The 18417-nt window shown below is 46.1% G+C and overlaps 1 protein-coding gene across 1 annotated transcript; it reads right to left on the bottom strand.

Moving 5' to 3' along the window:
- Nucleotides 1-1937: 1937 nt before the first annotated feature.
- LOC143420426 (uncharacterized) lies at nt 1938-4496 on the bottom strand. Its single transcript, XM_076888587.1, has 3 exons — nt 3829-4496; nt 3241-3582; nt 1938-2402 (listed from the first exon to the last, which is right to left on the bottom strand). Exons 1-3 carry the CDS (start codon nt 4231-4233, stop codon nt 1938-1940), a joined length of 1212 nt encoding a protein of 403 aa, XP_076744702.1. The 5' UTR covers nt 4234-4496.
- Between the last annotated feature and the right edge of the window lie 13921 nt (nt 4497-18417).

Raw genomic sequence — 18417 nt, 5'->3', positions numbered from 1 at the left:
TATTCTAAACCAGCAGTCCCCAACCTTTTTTGCACCACGGACCAGCTTATGTCCGACAATATTTTCAAGGACCGGCCTTTAAGGTTTTGCAGATAAATACAGCAAAATAAAACCAGTGCTGGGACCAAAAAACCAAACAAACAAACGATTTATTCATAACACATGGGGAAACTGAGTTAAGGATAAAAACCATTAAAACAATAACGATAAAAACCGATAAAAACCCTGAAAACCATAAATTTCACGCCCGAGCCTCAACTCTCGCAGCCTGATACTAAACGACTCACGGACCGGTTCCGGTCCATGGCCTGGGGGTTGGGAACTGCTTTTTTAAGGCCCAAAGCTGCTGGCTTCAGCTGATGTTTGTTACAGTTGCTTTTAGCGTCCTTCTAAGTTCATGAAATCCTCAATTTTAAGGTCTGAAACATGGTGAGTGACCTAAGCCCAGTCTAAGAGGCTGGAGTTTTTCTCACTGATAAAAGCTTTAGTTCCACAGGCCGAATGTTTGGAGTCTTGTTGCAGGATAAAGGTCCAGCTCTTGAGATTGGCAGAATTGTTCTGTACAAAGTCAAACTGTGTGTTGTACACTCCTAAATTCACCCCGCTGCTGCCTGCCATGGTTTTGTGTTTCTTTTTGTCCAGTTTTATTTGTATAGCTTGTCACACACTTCAGTTATTTTTTACCTCAAGCCTTTGTTCTATTTCTACCCCCCTGTGCCACGCTTATGTTCAATCAATTAATCACTTACCTCAGTATATATAGCAACAACTGCTCACCTCACACTGCCTTGTTTTCTTTTAGTTTTTCCTTTTTTTCATGTTTCTCATCATTTTCTACATGTTCAACCACTTTCCTGTTTTATGAACTTTGCCTTATGCTTGTTCCATATCTGAATTATTAACCTCTTTTGTATGACCTCTAGTTTGTGGATTTTGGATTTGTACTTTTATTTATTCGTCCAGCAATTGGGTCTTTCCCTCCTGTGACCTTTACAGCTGCCAGCATCTGTTTCATAATCAATAAAAAGCGAGCCAGTTCCAGAAATGGCCATATCTGCTGGAGCCATGACATGACCTCTTCATGATGATGGTCATGCCCTATTATTCTCCACACTTGACGGAAACACTTTGCTCTCATGTGTCCACACAACCTTTCTTGCTTTAGTTCAATCCCATATTAGCCTTTCAAGTCTTGCTGCTCATAAGAGATTGCATTTTCCAGTACAGTCAGTGTAATTCTACAGAGATTATCTAACTTGTACAATCTTTCAAAAGTATAGTAAAACTTTTTAAAATACTTTTATTAAAAACAAGTAAAACACCCAAGTCACAAGTATATCAGAGACATCACGGACTGAATAGCCTTACTGGAAAAAAAAAATAAAATCACATAATCCACATCTGTTTACACTGCTAGTGTCACGGCTGGCGGAGTGAGCCGTGTGGAGTGGAGGAAAAGGAGGACCCAAAATGCAGCAAACTGATGATACGAGTGAAGTTTATTTACACGGTGGCAGTGGCAAAAACAGGCAATGAAGCATGAGTAATGACAAACCTAAACTGGGAGAAACTAAAGAGCAAACCTGAAATCTTACAAAACGGAGAGCGGAGCAGAGAGACGCAGACCAAGGACCAGGATACCAAGAAACACAGACGAGCCGACAACGAACACAGACCGACACCCACTATATATACACACACACACACACACAAGGTAATCGGGTAATCGCACACAGGAGGGAAGAACAGCTGATCTGAATACACATGATGACTGGAGGACACAAGCTGAACACAATGACAACAGACACAGACTTTCAGAACAAAACAGGAAATCTAGAACCCAAACCGGACACAAGGGGGGAGGACACAGAATAACTAGAACAGAGGGAAATAATCACAAAACACAAAACGCTGACAACTCAGAAGTCCAGGACAGTTCATCTTCTGAGGCCGGCCACGTCGGTGACGTAGATCCATAAGCCGACCGAGCGGAAGGCAGCGGTGGCGGAGTGGAGGCAGTTCAGGGGGCCGACCGTGCACACGGCAGCGGCGGCGACGGGGAAACCGTTCAGGCGGCCAACCGTGCGGACAGTAACGGCGGCGACGAGGAAACCGTTCAGGCGGCCGACCGTGCGGACAGCAATGGCGACGATGACACAAGTCTGGAGGCCGACCGCGCGGAAGGCAGCGGCGGCGTCTAGGAGGTCGTCCATATTGACGATGACGCTCCACCAGCGGCCTGGTAGATGACCGCCGATGTCGAGGCGGCAGTTCGGGACCCGAAGGTGGCGTGGCCGTCGCAGCACCAGACGAGACCGAAGCAGCGGCCGGTCCAGGCGCGGCTGAAGCTGAAGCAGAGGCCGGTCCAGGCGCGGCTGAAGCAGAGGCCGGTCCAGGCGCGGCTGAAGCAGAGGCCGGTCCAGGCGAGGCAGACGACGAGGCCGGACCAGGCGAGGCAGACGACGAGGCCGGACCAGGCGAGGCAGACGACGAGGCCGGACCAGGCGAGGCAGACGACGAGGCTGAAGCAGAGGCCGGACCAGGCGAGGCAGACGACGAGGCTGAAGCAGAGGCCGGACCAGGCGAGGCAGACGACGAGGCTGCAGCCGGGCCAGGCGAGGCAGATGATGATGCTGCACCGGGCGAGGATGAAGGCTCGGAGGCTGCAGCTGGCGAGGATGATGAGGCTGCAGCAGGCGACGGCGTGGAAGCCGGAGACTGTAGCGCTGCAGGCGTGGAAGAAGCTGCTGCTGCCCGTGGCGTGGATGAAGCTGCAGCTGGCGAGGATGATGAGGCTGCAGTTGGCAGCTGGACGGGCTCCTCGGGCCCTCCAGCTGACGAGGCAGGAGGCTGGCTAGGTTCTCCTGAACCTCCAGCTGACGAGTCTTGAGGCTGGACGGGCTCCTCGGGCCCCCCAGCTGACGAGACAGGAGGCTGGCTAGGTTCTCCTGAACCTCCAGCCGATGAGTCTTGAGGCTGGACGGGCTCCTCGGGCCCTCCAGCTGATGAGGCAGGAGGCTGGCTAGGTTCTCCTGAACCTCCAGCTGGCGAGACAGGAAGCTGGGCGGGCTCCTCGGGCCCCCCAGCTGACGAGGCAGGAGGCTGGACGGGCTCCTCGGGCCCCCCAGCGAAAACAGTCTCTGGACCAGTGGGCACCGGGGCCCCTGGAACACACAGGTCAGAACCAGTAGGCGCACGGGCCTCTGGCAGGCACAGTTCAGAACCAGCAGGCACACGGGCCTCTGGCAGGTACGGGTCAGAACCAGCAGGCACACGGGCCTTTGGCAAACACAAGGCAGACTGCAGCTGCACAGAGCATTGACCCAGCTCGGGCAGCGACAGCCGGATACAGTCCTCAGCTGGCTTCTTAATCTCCAGGGGTCCAGAGTCGGCCGGGGGCTGGGACCCAGCCTCTGGGGAGGCCCTGGAGTGTGTCACAGTCTCTGGGCTGGCCAGCTTTTGAGGACTGATTACAATATTATGTGGTGTGTCTCTCTGCTTGACATGAACAGGTGAAAAATAGTTCTTTCCGGGTTGGATGGACTTAACTTGTTGTGCAGGAGGAGTTGGTGACAACGATGGCTGAATAGGTGATAATAAGGCGGATGAGTCTCTTGTCAACTGAGCTATTGACTGAGCTATGGATTGTAACCAAGTGTCTAATAGGTCTGGCTGTGACTGTAATGGGGGTGACGGTTGAGTGGCTAACTGAGCTAGTGGCTGCTGGGCAGCTAACTGAGCTACCGGCAGGGCAGCCGACTCAAAAAACACAGCCCCGGAATAAACAGACACACAGTCCAAAACAGAAAAAGGGTCCTTTTCACTCACCACAGCTGGCAGTTCCAAAGTCCTAGTCTTCGGCTGTGGGGTGATACGCCGACGGCGCGATCGTCGCTTCCTCCCGGGCAAAACCTCCGGCGGGCCGGGCAAAACCTCCGGCGGGCCGGGCAAAACCTCCGGCGGGCCGGGCAAAATCTTCGCCGCCGGGCTGAGTTGGGAAGCGGTAGCGGCTGGTGGGTGAAGGTGCAGTTCGTTGAGTATGAAGTCCTGTGCGAGCGGGTGAAGAGAGTCCAGCAGCCAGGAGTGAGCAGAGATGAGCTGCTGTAGCCTGGCTTCTACAGCGCGGAGACACTCTTCCCCCTCATGCTCGAGCCATAGGTTAACCAACCTGGAAACAGAGTCAATTAGTTCCTCCCGAAGCTCCTCGGGAGGTGCGGATGCCGCTGGGTCCATGTTTGGTCGGCTCGTACTGTCACGGCTGGCGGAGTGAGCCGTGTGGAGTGGAGGAAAAGGAGGACCCAAAATGCAGCAAACTGATGATACGAGTGAAGTTTATTTACACGGTGGCAGTGGCAAAAACAGGCAATGAAGCATGAGTAATGACAAACCTAAACTGGGAGAAACTAAAGAGCAAACCTGAAATCTTACAAAACGGAGAGCGGCGCAGAGAGACGCAGACCAAAGACCAGGATACCAAGAAACACAGACGAGCCGACAACGAACACAGACCGACACCCACTATATATACACACACACACACACAAGGTAATCGGGTAATCGCACACAGGAGGGAAGAACAGCTGATCTGAATACACATGATGACTGGAGGACACAAGCTGAACACAATGACAACAGACACAGACTTTCAGAACAAAACAGGAAATCTAGAACCCGAACCGGACACAAGGGGGGAGGACACAGAATAACTAGAACAGAGGGAAATAATCACAAAACACAAAACGCTGGGTCAACGACCCAGGACCATGACAGCTAGTTTGGTTTGATATGTCGACACTGACTTCAGAAGTGTGTGAGCCTGTGTGTGTCCTCTATAGACTCCCGGTTGCAGCCATTAAACACACTGAAGAGGCAAACATCAGTCTCTGTCATACCTGCTCTGAGTGTTCTTAAAGCCACTTCAAAAGGTATTTTTCACTTAATATTTATGTTTTAAGAGAACAGTACAAAGTTGGCTGTCAGCCATTAAAATGCGTTTCTTTTAAGTGAACTTTTTTGGAGTCTGTTTTTGGATTTTGATCTTTCGGATCAAAGGGAAATAAAGAATCATCTTTCACTTATCTGTGATTTTGACCAGAGCAGAGAAAGTGTGAGTATTGCAGACGCAGTCACTTTGGTATTTCAGTTTCATAAAGACTGCTATTTTAAGAGGAATCAAGCATCTTCTTGAGGGAGGTGCAAACAGTGTCTTTGTGTAACACGCCTGTGTTTGTGCCTCTAGCTCATAACAAATGACTTTCTTTTTGTGTTGCATATAGATTTTATGCAGCATATACGGTCTTTACTTGTGTCTTTTATCTCCAAACAGTTCAGCTTGAAGAGTGATCAGCGGGGGCTCCTATCTGCTCAGCTCTACATTCACACTATAAATAGAAATGATGTGTTTCTATATGCACATCACACTATATGGAAGGCCGTGTCTGCATGTTTTGTGCAGTTTTGGTTGGGTCAGACCTTGACTGCAAATATTTTAAACATTCTTGTCACTGTCCCTGGAGTCCAGTGCTCCATCCTTCCCCTTCCCCCCCCTCTTCTCACTCTTGTCTTGCTCTATCCAGCTCCCTCTCATTCCTTATCTCTCCTGTGTGCAGTCATTCGTGGTTGGTGGAGATCCCTAGAGTCGTGCCTCCAAGCTGCAGCAGAAACTCCAAGCACCTGTTACTCATCTCCCAGTCTCCTCAGCAGTACTTAAGGACAGGTTTCTCTTCTCCACTGTTGCCAGATTGTTCAGCTAGTTCCAGTGGTAATATGAGGCTCGCTAGAAAGAAACTCCTTGTTCATTTTTGATTCCATGCGCTTACCCTTTTTCTTGTCTGCCTTCAAGAAACTCCTGGTGTATTTCTCTGTTGCTCTTCTTATCTTGGATTCTTCTGTTTTTTTACTGCAGCTCCATATGCACCATCAAAATTACCTGCCTGGAGTTGGCAGGCGGGTAATTGCTTGCCTGCCTGCCTACTGCTCCATTATATTTGCTGCTCAAGAAACATTTTTTTTGTGTGAATTTTCCTCCATAAGTAAGCATACTATAAATTATCTAAAGTCTACATCTGTCTGAGTGAAACATTGGCAAGTCTTGATTGATATGTGTCTTCAAATAAACATTTTGAAGATGCATATCTTCAATTCAAAGGAAACTTGTGGTCTCCTTTTGATTTATGAAACAATGCACATATTACAAAACCTTCCTTTACTGGAGACTACATTTTAGGGTTATCATGTGCCTTCAGGATGTTGATGTGACATATGTATGACTTTGTTTCTTTATGTACGGAGTACCCACTCTGTATCAACGGGTTTGTGCTCCACAACATATGGACAAGAAAATAGTGCCTGTGTAGCAAAGTCAGTGGTCACATGACTGGAGGGTCCATCCTACAGACTTTTTGTTGAGGTTTATTTTCACGTTGGACTTGGCATTTGTAGATGCATCACAGACAAAATTGCGGGCCTTGTGTAGTCTCTCTCTAAATATTTCAAAATGTATCTTTTGGTATGGCCAAAACCTAAATCAAGAGATCCCAGGTTGAAATCCTGGATGAGCCCCAGTTCATGTTCTGTCCCCAGCTTAAGGGTGGCATAGATATCACATGAGGTATGACTCCCAAAGCTTTTTCTAGCTGCTGAGAAGCAGTTTATTCACTTTAAAGTGCTCGAAACAACAAGCAAAACTAAAAGGCAAACAAAAGACAGTTCTGTAACACAAACTCCTAATCAATAAACAGGAGAAAAAAGTAGTTCAGCAAAAAGAGCTTCTCTCTAAACTGCTGCAAAGTGTTCGATATATATATATATAGTGTATAAGTATGTACAAAGAGAATTTAAAACATGCTCTCAGCTAACCACAAAGAATGTACAACTCAGCTCTCACAATTCAGTTATTAGCTTCTACTAACGATTCGAACAAACAATCAATGCTGCTAGCAAAGTAACTACTGACTCTTTGTTCAGCTGGAGGTCAAGAGGCTGCTGTACATCCAGTGATCCAATCAGCACACAGCAACTTATTCAAACCAGCCAATTAGCTCTCTTTACCCATCTCAGCCACATAACTGCACATATAGAAGGGGAGAAAGCTACACACACCCACACACACTCTCATCGCAGGAACCAGACATGCAAAGAATAGCATATGATCATGGATTGTAATATCTAGAATGTGGTTTTGTATAGTCTTGGTAAAATAGGATGTCATAACCAGAGGTGAAACTAATTTACTGTAGACTGAAGCAAGACCCAGACTCATGTTTAACAAGATTTATTGTCACACAAGTTTGAGAACGAACAAAAGGTACAATGCAGGAGTTTATGGCTCAGGGAAGGCGGTGGAAACGAGAAGCCTGTTAAAGTTTGTAGCCAGAGAGATGCAGAAAATACATTTTTGAATCGCTCTGAGAGTCCTTACTTGCAGTGGAATCAGCAGTGGGGAGATTGGACACTTGGGAGTTTTGTCCTGGGATCCAGGTGACAGTGGAGGGCGGGCAGGCAGGTGAATGAATGAAAGTGTATTCTCTGAAAGACCAGGCCAGCCGAGGATTTTAAATATTCGTGACATCTCAAGCTGGTCCTTAAGTACTGGCTGGTAATGAACAATCAGGAACACGTATCTGCCTGAAGAGAAGGAAACTGGGCCTGTTCACCTCCACCTGAGAGAAAGAAAGACCAGAAGTGTTAGAGACCAACAGGAAAACAATACCCCGATGGACCACGACAAGGCAAAAGACACCATCTAGATGGCAGCAAATGACATTATAAAAGGCTCCATTTACCATCATAGATGCTGGGTTTTGAACATTGTGCTGATAAAAGTTGGAGGATGCCAGGATGACATGTTGGCCATGACCTTTATAAAGACTTACACATTTCAATTGGTCAAGCCACAGAATAGTTTGCCATTTTTAAACATTTCCATCCACGGCAAGCTGAAAACATCATTTCAGAATCTCTTTCTTATATACATGTTTTTATCTTTCTATTTTATACTTTTGAACTTGTATTTGTGGGTTTAAGGATGAAGTGTGTTCAATTATGTTTTCAGAAGACCGTATGCGTTGATTTCCATCATACAATTGTTTGTTTTTGTTTGTTTGTTTTTTTAATTCAGCACTGCCTGCGGGCCTAAAGATCAAATGCATTCAATACTGGTTTACAGCCTTGTCCTTTGGGTACAGACATTTCTAAACCATTTAATATGTAAAATAAATTAATTATCAAGAAGTGATATTCCTATATGGTTAAACTAGTAGACCACGTAGCCTTTCACAGAGTGGTGAACCCCTCCCTATCAGCACTTCTGCAATTCAAATGCTTTCTTTGTATGGTTATTCATGTTAATGACAACACTTTTCTGTTGGCATCGTCATGGATTTGAAAAGCATTTCATTATGTTTTTCCTCACATTTTTACAACCTCTAAAGTTTGAAGAAATATAATTTACCTTAAATATGTGGAAGCCTGTTTTCTAGATGTGTACATTAAGCATTTTGATGCTTTTACTTTGAAATATGTAACTTTAGCAGCTGTAGCAGTGTAATTTGCCCAGGTTAATGCAGTCTCTGTCCTTCCTTCACTCTCTGGATAAACCAAACATCTATAGTAAAAAAAGATTCTGCAGTTATGTCTCCTATAATATTTTGGTGTTTAGGTTGTTTGGCGTTGGATGTATTTTCAGAAGCACATGATCATAGTAATATCAAAGGAATATTATAAGGATACTACAAGCAGCAGTGCCTCTATGATTTTTCTTGCCCAGGGACTACAGGTTGCTATTTTCACTTTGATCTTGAATGTTGCACTGCTGTACAGGCTACAGTATAGTATGCGCAAGAGAGTTTATGGTATATACTTTCATGACTAAGTAGGAGGAAACTGACAGAGAACAGGACTCAGAGAAAAAGGTGCAATTACAAATCTGTGTGCTGCTTCAGCAGTACAGACAGCTCCATAGATTTATCAATATGCAGCCCAGTTAGGCTACTGATATTTCAGAGCTGTGATCGGGTCCATGGATTCTAACTTGCACAAACCTCAGGCAACTAAAGGATCAATGAGTCACGACAGTCTATATCAACATATTCAACTAAACAAACTCTCATGCTCTGCAGAGAGAAAAATTGTTACTTTGTAAACATTCATGAAAATGGGTACACCCTTTCGTCAAAGGCTGAAAAAATATCTCAAAATCATGTCTGTCATGTCAGCTCTGTCTGAAAGCTGCTCATATGAATCCTTAATGTGCCATTTGAAAGGGGAATATTTTTTGGAAAAACACAGTTTCATCAGCAATCCCATCAGCCTTACAGCGCACTTTAGCGTCTTTCAGCTCACGCTGTTGGTTTTCAGCCAATAACTTTTTCACTGCATCATTTCTAGCCACAGCAGGCGGCTTGAGCCACAGCACACAAAGCAGACAGCTGAAGATGTACTCAAAACATCAGATGTGGCTGTGTGTCTATTCTTGCGAAAATCATATAGGGTGTTCCACACATGCCTAACAGAAAACATAAAGGCCAGTCAGTCAAAAAAAGTAGCCGCTTTGTGTAGCAAATGGAAAAATGTATGGGAAACACTGTCGGGGTCTGCGGAGGCAGATCGTGTGGAGTGTATGAGGAGGACCCAGGAACAGACACAGGCAAGAAGACAGAACTGAACTTGAACTTGAACGAGCCTTTATTTGGCAGGAAAGAAGTGATGCACATGAAACTATGAAAAACAAAGAAAATATGACGACTATGACTACTGTGACTTCATACTATGACTTCAAACTATGACCAGGCATGAAAACACAGATGTTCTGACAAATACAGAATGGAACACTAGACACAAGGAGTGATCAGGGGAAGTGGAAACACATGAGGAAACAGCTGACACAAATGCACATAGTGACACAGGGGAGGTGTAAAACTAAGCACACTGACTAAGGGAAACACAGGAAATGAAACAGGAAACGTAGACAAGACAATACCAACTTCACAGACTTGGCACACATTAAAAAAAACTAGACAAGAACCCAGAAACCAAGGAGACAATGACAAATAATGGCCGAGCTTATCCTCGACTAAAACCTAAATAAGAACCAAACAAACTATATAATCACAAATCTAACATAAGACAAATACAAACTACATTCAGAGTGCAGGGTCAGAGGCCCAGCCTGTTACAAACACTGCAATTGTTTAAAATGAACAGCACGTTGAAGTTGTGCAAAAAAATGCGTGAAACATGAGGCAAATGTATTAAATAATTAGCTGACTGGCCTCTAATAAACTTTGCAAGACTTTTGAATCAAAAGTTTGCCATGTCACCTTCATCTATCACAGTTAGCAAGATGCAAAAAGTTAAAGACAAAAAACAAAAATTAGACATTTGTTGTATATTATTTTGCTTTTCAAGGACACAATATCATCGCATTTAATTTATAGATATTTTTTCCCATTTGCATTGAATGCAAGTCCAAGTCCATAGTTCACCCCTAGTTTATTTTTTTAAATCAACTCTAAACATGGTGGAAACTAAATAGCAAGTTTTACTAAATCATCTTTGTCAAGTCAAAAGCCAGACTAAAGCAGTAAAGATTGTAAGATGAGATTTTGATGCATAAGCTTTATTATTTTCTAATCTTTTGCTTTCATAAGAAAGTGCATCACAGCTCTGATATGTGCCTGTATTGAGTTTTAAACTGCAGATACACTCTTAACATAAATGGAGCAGAACTGAATTTTCACTGATGCAACATTTTTCCTGTGGTAACTTTTCATTTTAGACATAAATGGGAGGAAAACTGGTCTCAGTCGGCTGGATTTGTTTCTTTCTTGCCGCTCATCGCTTTGCTGATGAGATTTCGAGGAAACAAAAGGGAATAACGTGGCTCGCCCGTCTATTATAGCGTTTTAAAAAACCACATTGATTAGCCTGCGGGGAGCCGCTGTAGTTACCGCAAACATTAAAACTAACTTCACGATTCATCCTCCATCAGAGCTCGTATGGGAGCTGGAGCATATCAAGTTTACTGCTGCTTTGTTATCATTAACATTCTTTTTACTACTATACCGTATAAAATCACCAACTTACAGCCTGTTTATTGGTTTCTATTGACTTTCATGATGTCATGAAGCATATTTTGAATCCATTCTTTTAATTCCCATAAGCCTTCATTATAAATGTTGCTACATCTAATCATGTATGTAATCAATATACTAATCCTCTCATCTGGCCACAAATAAATTCATGTGACTTTATGCTTGAGGGCAGCTATAAAGGAATTAAAATAATGAAACTTCTATCCCGCTTGGCCCATATTCTTATTATCAATTGATCACGCTGTCTGAGCAACCTCTCTGCACACGTGGGGTGAAATTAAATTGGGCTTCTCCTTGGAAGGAGGGGGAAGGGAAAAACACAACTGAAACTGGATGGCTAATTTTGTAGGTGGCTTGAATCAAGATTGCCCATTTGATCCATGGCAAGGTTTCAAAACAGCTTATCTCCCGAGCCATTGTAATTTACAGAGATTTGATTACTGGAATTGGGAGGACACGGGCTGCCACTAAAGGCTGATTTCTCCCTGAAACTCACTTGAGACTGAGTTAGACTTTCACCTGCACTGAATGCTCATTTGATTCTTGGTTCTTCACAGCAGCAGACTGATGCGAAGGTGACTGGCTCAGGACTTTTGGGAGGAACTCAATTAGCATTAATTTATACTTAAAATTTAGTTTCTCTGCCAGTTTCCATCCTGGCACACATTTTAAAGACTGTTTGTGTGTTGTTTATCATATCTTAGCCTAATCCCTCCCTGTTTCCAAACATATTTGTCCATGTTTAAATGTTGTCTGTATTTACCTCAGTGTTTTGAATATTCCCACACGTGTGGTATTCAAGAGATTACAGTCTGGAAATTTTCAGAAAGCTTGTATTAATTTTAATTCTATAACTATATTCATGTGAAAAAAAATTCACTCTATGTGAGCCTGTGAAAATCAAGGGCATCCTCACTACTGCTACATCTATAGGAATTGAGAGGATATGGAGCAGCCAGATGCTGCTAATAAGATGCACTTTATATACCTCTGCTCTATACGAGCAGAAGTTTTGCAGGTTGTTGGTCTAAATGATTTAGGTGTCTGTTGACACAATGTCCCAGGCTTTCCAGGAGTACACATCCCAGCAAACTCACCCCAAGGTCAGCACATGCAATGGCTCTACAGACCTGTAAAATATTAAAGTTCATGACTATAAAGTTGTGAAAAAGACTGAACAAATATGACTTATTTCCCAGTAGAAAGCATCTACATGCGAGCATAGCTTAGGTCTGCAAAACTGCGTCTAAACAAACAACGTCACTTCTGGAGTAGTGTCCTTGACTGTTTAGCTCTAATGCAAAAGGACAGGTATGACAAAAACTAACCACAGCATGTCACCACAAACACCAGCTTGTTCTGCTGCCATAGGACCAAAGCAGCTATTCTACAACAGAATGACAGAAAAAAGACTCGATGAAATGGCCAAGTCAAAGTCCAGACCTCAACCTGACTGAAATGCTATATTAAGAGAGCTGTGCATGAATAAATGGCCACAAACCTCAATGAACTGAAGCAAAGGAGGAGAGTGCCAAAATTCCTCCACGATGATGTAAGAGACTGATAAAAGTGCACAGGAAACTAGTGCTTCAAATTATTGCAGCTAAGAGTGATTCTGCAATCTACTGAATCATGAAGTGGACTTTTATCCACTTGCTTTTTTTAACAGGCCTATATAGTAATATAGATGTTAGTGATATAGAAAAATGAAATTAGATATAGATAAATGAAATTTAGTCAGACAAGCAGAAGGGAACCAATTACCCCCCTCAGGATCTCCCCCTTGGGGAGTATGGGATATGTCTCCTGCTGTTACAGGCTATTTGGTCACTGTATAGCTGTATTAAGACCTTGGTTTACATTGCTGGCAGTAAGTTGGACTTGTTCTTGGTGGATCTTAGGCTACGTCCACATTAGCCCGGATAGATTTGAAAACGGTGTTTTTGTCTGAAAATGCTCCGCTTCCACACTAGCGTTTTGAGTCATTTTCACAGAGTTGTGCGTCCACATTGAAACGGCCCAAAATGCTTACGTTCCAGTCCTGCGCATGTGCAAAAGCGAGTGAGCATTAAAGAATTTGAAGAAAAGCTATCTGGAGCATGTACAAACTGATATTCATCTTTTTAGGGCTGTCAAAATTGAGAGCAATCAAAACAACTGCTGTATAATGCACTCCGCTATCTTTGTTTAATTGGTCACATGACTGCATCACATGACTAAAATGCATCATTGTTTTAGAAAGTCTGCCTTTTTGAGTGTCCACACTGCGACGGGACAGCTCTGTTTTGAAATGTATGCTTTTTCGAGAGCGTTTTCAAAACGCTGTGTTTTTCCTTGAGGAAAACACCGTCTCAGTGTGGACAGGAGGCCAAAACGGAGAGAAAACGATTCGTTTTCAAACGAAAACATACTAGTGTGGACATAGCCTCAGACTCTCCCAGGCCTGCTCCTTATCCCAGGTTCATTTTATAATCTTTATGGATAAGGTATCTCAGTCTAGTCATTGGGTATCAGGCTCAGTGGTCCCAGGATCTTGTCTCTGCTTTTTACAGATGTTTTCTGTCTGCTGGTTTCTATTGACGGCTTCCATCTTGCACTGGATTGGTTTGCAGCCAAGTGTTAAACAGTTGGGATCCGAATTAGCACCTCCAAGTCTGAGAGCATGATTCTCAGCCAAAAAAAGCCCTAGTGGAGAAGTTAAAGTACTTTGTTCTTGTTCACAAGTTAGGGAGGGTGCAGAAGCTTAATAGATGGATTGGTGCAGGATCTGCAGTGATGTAGGTACTGTGCCAGTCTGTCATGGTGAAGAAAGAGCTGACTAAGAAAGCAAAGCTGTTGATTTACCAGTTAATATATACTCCTGCCCTCCCCTATGGCCATGAGCTCTGCTAGTGATAAAAAGAATGACATCAATGATGCAAACAATGGAAGTTGGCTTCCTTCAAAATGTGTCTGAGCTCTCCCTTAAAGATCAGTTACAAGGTGAGAAGCTTGGCCATTCAGATGGGGCTCAGAATACAGCTGCTGCCCCTTTATGTCAGCCTGATGTGGTTCGGGCTGGTTAGAGATCCTGGAACAGACCTAGAAAGACGGGAGAGACTGTGTGTCTTGGCAGAATGAGGTCACCCAGAAGGACATACGACTCTAGAAAGACTGATCAATCAGTAAAACTGACTCATTTTTGCTTTGCTTTTATTGGTTTCAGTGTTTAAAGAACTTTAAAACAGAGCAATAATAGGATGCAAACACTTGGCACACAACACGTTCTGGTTGTGCTGAGAAATTTGACCAAGACGTCAAATTAACTACATTTTCTGTATGTATTTTTAAAATGTTCATTTAGTTCATTTGACAGTAATGGTAATCACCCTCTACCCTTAATAGCTTTTATTCAGCCTTTATTAGTTCATGTCAACCACGCCAACCATTATGTGAGACCTAGCCATTGTTCAAATATTGGCTTTTATTTGAGAATTGAACAGATTAAACACATTATATTGTTTGTTCTGCTGCACTGTCTCTCTGGAACTCGCATATCTTGTCAGTGCCCTGATTCTCAGCAGGGTGAGAGTTTCATCTGTTTTTAACTCATCATGTCTTATTGTCACCTCTCCGCACCAAGCTGCCCCCTGCCCATCGGTTACCCACTGTTACCTGTCATATCCATGCTCCACTGCTCTGCCTGTTTCATTAGATCCTGTCAGCCATGTTGAGGTCCCCAGCTGCCCACTTCCAAATGCCCACACTGATATCTGCCTAAAGACAAACAGCTCAGGTGTCACGGTCTGCGGAGGCAGACCGTGCAGAAAGGTGTGTGGTGGACCCAGGTGCGAACACAAACGAGGATGCAGGAGTGGATTCCAACAAAACGAGCCTTTTATTATGGCTGATGAAAAGAACAAAAACAGAATGAGGGCAGCATACGTGTAGTACTCAACAGAAAACCTAAACTGGACAAAACTAAGGAAAGACTATGGCTGGAGGTACAGAACACAGGAGGTGGTAACACAGACGACGCGAGACAGACTGTATGAAACACAGAGACTAAATACACATGAGGGATGATCAGGGGAAGTGGCCACACATGGGAACACAGCTGACACACATGAACTTAACGACAGGACAGAAGGAGTGAAACTGAATACACTGACCGTGAATACAGACTTTCAAAGTAAAACAGGAAACATGGAGATTAGACAAGACACATGAACCGGGGAGACGTAGTACAGGGGAGATGACATAACCGACAGCATGGACTTGACAATATAAGACACGCAGACATAAACACACGAAGGGCAAGGGAGACTTAATACACGGGTAATATGTACAAATGTCTGGACTGCCTTAGTGACCCTAAACAAAGAATAAACATCAAAATAGGCTAAAACACAAAACACTGGGTCGCACGACCCAGGACCATGACAATACCCCCCCCTCAAGGGCTGGCTCCCGACAGCCCAAAACCGAGAAACCAAACAAAAACAGAAAAACCCCACCCAGGGCGGGAGGCGGGGGACCAGGACGGAGGGACCAGAACAGGAAACAAAACGAACAACAGAACACACAGGAGCACAAGACCAAAGTCCAAACAAAGTTCAGGGGGCCGACCCAGAGCCCACAGGCACAAGAGTACACGGGTCACATGGTCGGGGGGCCGACCAGGCGGGCGGCACAGGTGACAGAGCCGGTCCGGAGGCCGGCCGCGCAGAAGGCAGCCGACGACGACTCTGAGGCTGCAGCAGACGACGACTCTGAGGCTGCAGCAGACGACGACTCTGAGGCTGCAGCAGACGACGCAGAAGGTGGCTGGATGGGCGGCTCGGGCCCCCCAGCAGACGTGGCATGGTGCTGGACGGGCATGGTGCTGGACGGGCTCCTCGGGCCCTCCAGCAGACGTGCCAGCTGAGACATGAGGCTGAACGGGCCCCTGGATGGGCCCCTGGATGGGCGGCTCGGGCCCCCCAGCCGACGTGGCATGGTGCTGGACGGGCTCCTCGGGCCCCCCAGCAGACGTGGCATGGTGCTGGACGTGGCATGGTGCTGGACGGGCTCCTCGGGCCCTCCAGCAGACGTGCCAGCTGAGACATGAGGCTGAACGGGCCCCTCGGACCCTCCAGCGGAGACATGAGGCTGAACGGGCCCCTCGGACCCTCCAGCGGAGACATGAGGCTGAACGGGCCCCTCGGACCCTCCAGCTGACGAGACATGAGGCCGGAGGGGCTCCTCGGGCCCTCCAGCTGGCATGACGTGAAGTGGTGTGGATGCTGCAGGATGCCGGATAGGCACACCCGGGCATCCAGCAGCAGGCGCAGGGTGAACAGTTAAGGAGGCCCCTGGCTGGACCGGGAGCAGGGCTGCCACCTGGACAGGGAGCAGAGCAGGAGGCTGTCGTGGTGGCGATGACTCTCTTGAGCCTCCAATGGAAACATGAGCCGGTGCAGGCGCCTGCAGAGCGACAACCGCTCCCACCTGAGCGCCGAGGCTGGGTGCGGAGCTCAGCTGTGTACTGACTGGCATAACTTTGGGAACCCACCTGGGTGTAGGAACAAACCGGACGGCAGCCATTCCCGCCTGGGGTGTAAACGCAGGATATGGCTGACCTCCGGCTGCCCTGACCCTGGTGGTGGGAGCTAGCTCAGGTGCTGGCTGGGTGTCCACTGCCTCTACCTGGAGATCAGACGCAGGTGAGAGGTCAGGTAACGCCACAGCCACCCTGGGAGTGAGCACGAAGCTCCGGACACTGTCCTTGGCAGATGTAAGCAGAGGAGCAACGACAGACAAGGACCTTGATGTCTCTAAGTCCTTAACACAGTCCGAATTGTCCTTAGTTGCCCTTCTTGGGGAGCTAAACACTCCTTCTGTCTTGGAGCACGATTCAAACAATATTTCAGACCAGAAGCAAGGTGGCTCAGTGACACAAGTGACAGTTATGTTGTCCCAGGAAGCATGACTCTTAAGGCCAAGACTCGATGCATGAACCCACATAACACAACCAGGACTAGGTGCAGATGATTTGAACACAATAATTTGGCAGTCACATGGGAGACAACTACACTTACTGGAGTCTAAGAGCCCTGTTGGCGAGACTGAGTTAAGGAGGGGTTCAGCCCCACACACTAGGCGGCTGTAGAAAGCTAGTGAGTGGGATGCACATGGACTTGGCGTGGCATAGAAAACATAGTGGACTGGCTCTGAGCAATCCGGCTGAATTGTCCTTAGATCGGCCAGTTCATTAACTGCAGTCAAAAGGCCCTGGCCCAGGGGTGCGGTTAAAGGGCTAGCTGGTTTGTGATGATTAGCGTGGCGCCCCCCCGACAGTCTTGGAAACACAAAATACAGCCTTGTCATTAGATAAGGGGAAAGCACAACATAAACAGACCTTCACTTTAGTATTAACAGAAATCACAATGCCATTCACAGACATAGGAAAACCCGGCAGGCCCTTAATACTCGTCCAGCCCCGGCGGACTGGTGCAGAAGAGCGGTTGCTGATGTCGGACCCCAAAGCACTCACTCTGGTCAAATCATCAGCAGAGTGAGGAACCTGGGGCCCGATTAGCGCCGGAACATAACATACAATTTCCCGATCAACACCAGACGTTCCTTCTTGCGCTGGGCTAGTTACATAAGCAGAACATTCATTATTCGGCTTGGGAACAGGGAAAAAAGACCCCAAAAGGTGGGTGCTAGTCAAAGGGAATACAGTCTTATTACTAGTCAGATCAGACGTTTTCTCACGTGATTTATAGTCAATGGATAGCAGGGGCTGAGACACAGTCTTCGAAAAGGCTCCAGATGCCGTAACAGTCTTAAAAGAAGCCTCCTTAGCGAAAGACGCATGTCCTGGGTGTGCAGCGTCTTCTCTATCCTCTATCTCCCTAACCTCCCCCTCAGCCTGCACACTCATAATAACAGGGTTTAACAGAACATCGCACGGGTTGATCCCCAAAACCGAAGTGCCTATGGCCGGTTTGGCAGTGTCAGGTTCACAGTACTGTGAGGGCAGTGTGGCGTCCCCAAAAACAGCATGCCCAACACCAGAAAACTTAGCTTTATTGTCAATACAAAACGTAGGCACGAGAGTAACACCTTCAATATCAGTAGCCAGAGGCACGGGAAAGACAGCTTCTTCACTGGCCTCCGAGAAAACAGACTGTGACACGGTGCCTGGGGGGGTGACAGAGTTAACAGTACCGGTACACGGGGTCTTCATCTCTGAGACATTTATTGTCCCTCTGAGCCCCTCGCTCTCAGTACATCCAGAGCGATTAGGTGGACACAAAACATCGTCACTAACCTCCGAGCGTCGGGCGATGCGGTGGCG

Source organism: Maylandia zebra, linkage group LG9, assembly GCF_041146795.1.
Source record: "Maylandia zebra isolate NMK-2024a linkage group LG9, Mzebra_GT3a, whole genome shotgun sequence".
Taxonomy (NCBI): domain Eukaryota; kingdom Metazoa; phylum Chordata; class Actinopteri; order Cichliformes; family Cichlidae; genus Maylandia; species Maylandia zebra.
The sequence above is the reverse complement of the archived record's forward strand: the minus strand, read 5'-3'. Positions and strand labels throughout refer to the sequence as shown.